The sequence below is a fragment of the Bos indicus x Bos taurus genome, chromosome 18 (assembly GCF_003369695.1).
Source record: "Bos indicus x Bos taurus breed Angus x Brahman F1 hybrid chromosome 18, Bos_hybrid_MaternalHap_v2.0, whole genome shotgun sequence".
NCBI classification, from domain to species: domain Eukaryota; kingdom Metazoa; phylum Chordata; class Mammalia; order Artiodactyla; family Bovidae; genus Bos; species Bos indicus x Bos taurus.
In genome coordinates this window covers 39740694-39748166 of record NC_040093.1, presented here as the reverse complement: position 1 = coordinate 39748166, position 7473 = coordinate 39740694, and the positions used below count along the sequence as shown (strand labels likewise).

The following is a 7473-nucleotide window of genomic DNA, read 5'->3' as shown; positions in this document are numbered from 1 at the left end:
TGCTCAACGTGGTGCCAAGGGTATTAGTAACTGCTGAGCAAACAGCTGTTATTATCATCGTTTTAAGAATACTGTTGAAAAAGTAAACACGAATGCGCCTAGGTATCTAGTCCAAGGCCAGCGATTTCGCTTTGGTCTGCTCTGGGCTGGCCGAAGCGCTGGACTGGGCCTCGGGAAGCCCCGCCCCTCCACTACCGCGTCGGGTCGCCCTGGCAACGCACTGCTTGGTCGCAGCCCGCAGCCCGAGAGACGCGGTCGCTGGTCCCAGGCGCTCTTGGCCACAACCCGGTATTGACCAGAGTAGCTTCGGCAGTGATGACGGACGACGACTCTGAGACTTCTGCCTCGGAAACACAGGCCCAGGAAGAGAGCGATCTGCCTGTTTTCCAGTTGTGTGGGCTGGTGGAAGAGCTCAGGTACCCGCCAGCCGGATTCTGAGGGTGGTCCCTACTCAGCGTGTGGGCTCCGAGGTTGGTCCAGCATGGAGATACTCCCAAGTCCACGCTGAACACTGAGGAAACTGAGACCCGCCCCCCCCCTCCACCCCACCCCCCACCCCCCACCCCACCACCAAAAAGTGGTAAAGGCGCCTACCTTTGCTCTTTATTCCCGTGTCTCCACCTTCAGGGGACTAACAAGCCACTGATGGAGACAAAGATGCGAAGCCTAGAGGGTAATTGGTGAAGCTAGAGCTTCAGCCTGGTGGGTCTGTCTGGTGCCACGCTGTGTGCTTAGCCACTTCTCTATTGTGCGATGACAGCTTGGACCAGGTGACCTCTAAGTCCCTTTCCAATGCTAAGATTCTATAATAAAATTAAGATGGAAGCAGATAGAAGGGAGGCTACTGAGATACTTTTAGTATGAAGCAACATACCTAAACCAGAGTATAAGTATAGAAGTGAACAGCAAAGAAGGACTAGCCCAATTTTCTATATTTTTAGCAATCTGTTTTAATATCTACTATGGCAAGTAAATTGGATATCAAGTTCTATGAGGTAATTGAGGTTAGTTGTACAACTTACTGATTTCACATAGAACACCCTGGCCTGGGAGTTGAATAGCTGTTACTGCAAAATGTTTATAAATAGTTTAGGTCAGAATTGAGGTATTATTACTAAAACAGCTACAATCTTGAGTGCTTATTATGCACCAAGTATTTTGCACATATGAACTAATATAATGACAAAATAACCCTAGTAAGATGGTGAGGAAACAGACACAGAAGTTAAGACTTTCTTACAGTCACACAGCTAGTCAGTGGTAGAGCTAAAATTAAGACTCAGATTGCACTATTGTATGTAAATTACATAACTAATAAGAACCTACTGTATAGCACAGAGAAATCTATTCAATGCTCTGTAATGACCTATATGGGAATAGAATAAAAAAGAATGGGTATATGTATATCTATAACTGAGTTTGCTGTAAGCAGAAACTAACACAGCTTTGTAAGTCAACTGTATTCCAATAAAAAATTAATTAAAAAAAAGACTTTGGTGCAACTCCACAGCCTACACTGGGAACATGACATATGCTGAAAAAGAAAGATGCTTTGATGTATCAGGCTTTTCTGTTGAATCTTTCCCACTAATATTAAAATTCAGCCAAACAGGATTTTCAACACAGTAAACAGATGTTTAGCTCAATAACATATGAAAATATCAAAGCTGTTCTCTCTCTTATATACACTTACATACATATGTGTGTATTATATTGTTGCTGTTCAGTCTATAAATTGTGTCGGACTTCTTTTGTGACCCCATGGAACAGAAGGAGCCTGGCGGGCTATAGTCCATGAGTGCATACTAAGTCGATTCAGTCATGTCCGACTCTTTGCGACCCTACAGTCCATAGGGAATTTCCCAGGCAAGACTACTAGAGGGAGTTGCCATTTCCTTCCCCAGAGGATCCTCCCCACCCAGGAATTGCACTCACATTTCCTGCACTGGCTTATGGGTTCTTTACCATTGATGTATTATGTGAAAGTGAAAGTTGCTCAGTCATGTCTGACTCTGCGACACCATGAACTATATAATCCATGGGATTCTCCAGGCCAGAATACTGGAGTAGGTAGCCTTTTCCTTCTCCAGGGCATCTTCCCAACCCAGGGATCGAACTCAGGTCTCCCACATTGCAGGCAAATTCTTTACCAACTGAGCCACCAGGGAAGCCCTATACACTCATATGTAACATACGGGTATGTTATATAAGATGAAAGGGTCACAATCTTGGCATATACAGGATAAACTAGCTTTGTCATCTCTAATGTTTAAAAACCATCTGTTCAAAGTCTTTTATAATAGACTTCTAGAGAATAATACTTCATCCACTGGGTGGCTGGAAATAAAAGAACTGAGAAATATAAACCAAAGTAAACCTCTGAAGATTGTGGATGTGTGTAACTTCAAGAATTCTGTAGTGGACTTCCCTGGTGGTCCAGTGGTTAAGAATATCCCTGCCAATGCAGGGGACACAGTTTTGATCCCTGGTCTGGGAAGATTCCGGGGAAGGCAATGGCACCCCACTCCAGTACTCTTGCCTGGAAAATCCCATGGACGGAGGAGCCTGGTAGGCTGCAGTCCATGGGGTTTCGAAGAGTCGGACACGACTGAGCGGCTTCCCTTTCACTTTTCACTTTCATGCATTGGAGCAGGAAATGGCAACCCACTTCAGTGTTCTTGCCTGGAGAATCCCAGGGATGGGGGAGCCTGGTGGGCTTCCGTCTATGGGGTCGCACAGAGTCGGACACGACTTAAGCGACTTAGCAGCAGCAGCAGCAGCTGGGAAGATTCTGCATGCCACGGAGCAGTTAAACCTGTGCGCCACAACTACGGAGCCTGTGCTCAGGAGCCCGAAAGCCACAATTACTGCTGTGCACCTAGAGCCTGTGCTTTGCAACAAGAGAAGCCAAGGCAGTCAGAAGCCTATGTACCACAACTGGAGAGAAGCCCCTTGCTGCAACTAGAGAAAGCCTGTTTGCAGCAACAAAGACCCAGTGCGGCCAAAAGTAAAATTTAAAAATAAAATATTAAGTATTAATTCAGAAGGATTTTCACAAATTGGTTAGAAGATACTTGAAGATGAAACTTGTACCAATTTTCAGTATATAGGCATATCTCATTTTATTGCATTTTGCTTTATTGTACTTTACAGACATTGTGTTTTTTACAAAACAAAGGTTTGTGGCAACTCTGCATTGAGCAAGCATATTGATGCTATTTTTTCCAACATCATTTGCTCATTTTGTGTCTCTGTCACATTTCCATGGTTTTTTGAAATATTTCAAGCTTTTTCTTTATATTATTATATTTGTTATGGTGATTTGTGGTCACTGATTTTTGATGCTACTATTGCAAAGATTATGACCTGCTGAAAGCTCAGATGATGGTTAGTGTTTTTTAGCAATAAAGCATTGTTAATTAAAGTATGTACTTTTTTTAGACGTAATGGCATGCACACTTAGTAGACTACAGTATAATGTAAACATAATTTTAATGCACCAAAAAATCAAAAAATTCATTTGACTCACTTTATTGCACTATTTACTTGATTGCAGTTGTTCGAAACTGAATCCATTATATCCCCAATGTATGCCTGTAATCCTAGTGCTCTGAACTTTATGGCTCATTGCTGCTGCTGCTAAGTCGCTTCAGTCGTGTCCGACTCTGTGCGACCCCATAGACGGCAGCCCACCAGGCTCCCCCGTCCCTGGGATTCTCTAGGCAAGAACACTGGAGTGAGTTGCCATTTCCTTCTCCAATGCATGAAAGTGAAAAGTGAAAGTGAAGTTGCTCAGTCGTGTCCGACTCTTCGAAACCCCATGGACTGCAGCCCACCAGGCTCCTCCGTCCATGGGATTTTCCAGGCAAGAGTACTTGAGTGGGGTGCCATTGCCTTCTCCTTATGGCTCATTAGATGTATATTAAAAAAATATATAGAATATGTAAATAGCATTTACTGTGAGCCAGGCACTGTCCCAGAGTCTTTGCTTTCCTTATCACAACCCTCAAAGATAGGTGCTATTATTATTCCCATTTTACAGATGAGGAAAGCGAGGCACCAGAAGTTAAGTATCTTACAAGGTCATACAAAGCTGCTGCTTTGCTGCTAAGTCGCTTCAGTCGTGTCTGACCCTGTGCGACCCCATAGACGGCAGCCCACCAGGCTCCCCCATCCCTGGGATTCTCCAGGCAAGAACACTGCTAGCAAGTGTTAAATACTAGGTACTTGGGATTTAAACTCCAGTTGGTGGAACTTTCTCAAGGGCACCCTCTGTTTTGCAGCTATGGAAACTCTGCTCTCAAAACTGAGACGGAGATGTTTGAAAAATATTATAATAAACTGGAGCTCAAGGATCAGCGACCTCCACGATTATCAGAAATCAAAATAACAGGAGCAGAAATTGCACAGGTATGCAAGGGAGATCTAAGAATTCTTTAAAGCTCTTTGCCCCTTTAGATGCAAGTAGCATTTGTTATCTGCCTTTGCTGTGCCCTTCTTGGCCAAGTGGCATATGACTTTCTCCCTGTTCTAATTTTGGTTCTTTTCCCTCCAAGGTTTCTCTTTAGATTAGGATTGACATATATATACTACCATGTGTAAAATAGATTGCTAGCAGGAATCTGCTGTATAGCACAGGGAGCTCAGCTCAGTGCTCTGTGATGAACTAGAGGGGTGGGGTGGAAAGGGTGAGAGAGAAGCCCAAGAGGGAGGGGATACATGTATACACATAACTGATTCACTTCATTGTACAGCAGAAACTAACACAATATTATAAAGCAATTATACTCCATTGAAAAAAAAAGGAAGCTGACTCAAAAAAAATAGTACATGGTAGGGGTCTATCTTTTGAGGATCAAACAATGCCATCTTCAGGTCCACACATTTCCTGGGTCACCTGCTTTTGACCTTAGGCTTCATTGCCCTGTTGTTGCTGTTCAGTCGATTAGTCGAGTTCTACTCTTTGCGACCCCACGGACTGCAGCATGCCAGGCTTCCCTGTCCTTCTCTATCTCCCAGAGTTTGCTCAAACTCATGTCTGTTGAGTTGACGATGTCATCCAACCATGTCAATGCTTAGGAAATCCAACATTTTTGTCTGGTTTTTGCTGAAAACCATGCCCCCCAGTGCATTTTCTCTTTTATATCCAGCTCAGGAAGCACTGAGCTCTTACCCTGACACTGATTTGATTGCTAGTCTATAGCAATTTGCTTTAGTTCAGGGTTTCCCCACACTCAAGACACTTCCCCTTATTTTCAGTTCATTGTCAAGCATAGACCTTTGAAGTATTTTGTGCAGTACCTTAGGTTGACTTGTGAAATGAACATCACCTCGGGCCCAGTGTCCAGCACTATTTATCATGGAGTTGGTTTGCTCTGGCCGTCATTCAGCATTATTTCTAGCATGTTCGAGTGGTTGTTTTGATACCCACCTTGGGTTGCTTTCTTACCAGTTCCTACCTGACAATGGCTTTGTACTGCTTGTGTTACAGTTACGAAGCAGGCGTAAATCCAAGTCCCGCATGGGCATGGAACGTGTGATGGGCCTCAGTGTGGACCAAAAATTGGAACTTGTGCAAAAGGAGCTGGAAGACACAAAGGATGAGATCAGGCACATGAGAGCGAACGCTGAGCGCGACCTACAGCATCACGAGGTAGACCTTCCAGTGGGCCGTCCTCCCTGGGCTCCCCGCTTCTGCCTCGGCAAGAAGTATCTTTAGTATGTTCATATGATTGTAGGTGCTTTGAGAGAAACACACTCGGATAAAATAAACTGAGGACCTACCTTTAAGGAACTTACCACTTGCCTGAGGGGATATCAAATTTTAAACTTTTGGTCTTTCCTGGTATTCCAGTGTTAAGAATCTGCGTTCCAGTGCAGGGGACACAGGTTCGATCCCTAGTCTGGGAAGATTCCATGGGCCACAGGGCAGCTAAGGCCCTGCGCCACAACTACTGAAGCCTTAGGGCTCCAGAGCCTGTGCTCCATTGAGAAGCCCATTGCACTGCAACTAGAGAGAAACCTCTGCTTGCCGCAACTAGGGAGAGCCCTCATGTAGTAACAAAGACCCAGCACAACTAAAAATAAATAAATAAATAAAATTAAAAAAATTTTTTTAACTCTTTAAGTGAACAATTTCAAAATACACAAATGTAGAGAAGCTAGCACAGTGAACCCTTATGCATTCAACACCCGCACATAGCAGTCATCAACATGTGGCTGCTCTTGTTCCCTCCATAACCCTACCAACTTCCCACTCGTAACTGGCAACTGGGTATTATGAAGGGGATCTTACAGATACTGTTTATCTGTAAATATTTCAATATATGTTTCTAAGATATGGATTCTTTAAAAAAAAACCCGTTATCAATAACCATCAGTTCAGTTCAGTTGCTCAGTCGTGTCCGACTCTCTGAGACCCCATGAACTGCAGCATGCCAGGCCTCCCTGTCCATCACCAACTCCTGGAGTTTACCCAAACTCATGTCCATTGAGTCAGTGATGCCATCCAACCATAAATGCTCTTAAAAATTCAGAATAATTCCTTAATGATATACAGGGCTTGAGGTTTAAGTCAGTGAGTCGAGTGAAAAATCCCTTGTCACCTTCCATGGGTTGCATCCATGACCATGGTTCACGTCATATGGGAGACCAAGGTGGTCAGTTTTCCAACAGGGAAGAAACATCACTTTCATTTGGTTGCCAATAGGATGAAGTTGCTGGCTTGCATTTGATAGCCATCTTGTATGAAAAAAATAGATGTTTCTGTTCTATTTCTAATTTTTTTCCATTTCTAATGAAGGCATCATATTCATTTCCTTGAAAGGGACAGATAGTGAACTCATGTCTCCATTAATAGAACCATCTCTATGGCATAAACCTCTCCTGCCCTTCCCCCTCTCTCCTCCTTTCTCTTTCCCAACATGCTGCATTGAATTCCAACATGTTAAAGGAGCTCAGGATGTGGTAGCATTGTCCTCACATGCTGAACTATGTGATTAAACATAACGGTGTGGGTTAGAGTGGTCAGAGAAGACATGTTGGGGAGGTAGGGCTGGACATAGGACTTGACATGTGAAGAATGACGGCAATTGTTTAAGGAATAGGAAAACAAGGGCACCCTAAGTAAGGTGAATGACATGAACAAGGAAGTGGAGGTGGGAATGTTCACAGCAAGTTCATAACCCTGAGGAGGTTGGTGTGGTTAGAGAAGAACGTGCTTTGAGGGATGTATTAGGAAATCAGGTTGAGTAGGCAGAGGGGTTTCTCTCTGATGCCTTAGAAAGCAGGACCGCAGTGAGGATAATTGAGCAGGAGAGTTATGTATCAGTTCATTTCAGTTGCTCAGTTGTGTCTGACTCTTTGCAACCCCATAGACTGCAGCACAGCAGGTTTCCCTGCCCATCACCAACTCCTGGAGCTTACCCAAACTCACGTCCATCGCATCAGTGATGCCATCCAACTATCTCATCC

At 44.0% G+C, this 7473-nt stretch overlaps 1 protein-coding gene across 5 annotated transcripts in view; it reads left to right on the top strand.

Annotated features, from left to right (window-relative positions):
• Positions 1 to 201: 201 nt before the first annotated feature.
• The window catches only part of CCDC113 (coiled-coil domain containing 113), a 33832-nt gene continuing 26560 nt past the window's right edge, over positions 202 to 7473 (top strand). For 2 of the 5 annotated variants that reach the window (XM_027516420.1, XM_027516418.1), the window contains exons 1-3: positions 202 to 416; positions 4284 to 4410; positions 5492 to 5653. In XM_027516420.1, the coding sequence (XP_027372221.1) occupies positions 316 to 416; positions 4284 to 4410; positions 5492 to 5653 (390 nt within the window). In that variant the 5' untranslated portion in view covers positions 202 to 315. Of the gene's footprint in view, positions 471 to 4283; positions 4411 to 5491; positions 5654 to 7473 lie in introns of all 5 variants that reach the window. The other 3 variants (XM_027516416.1, XM_027516419.1, XM_027516421.1) reach the window with 3 other exon arrangements.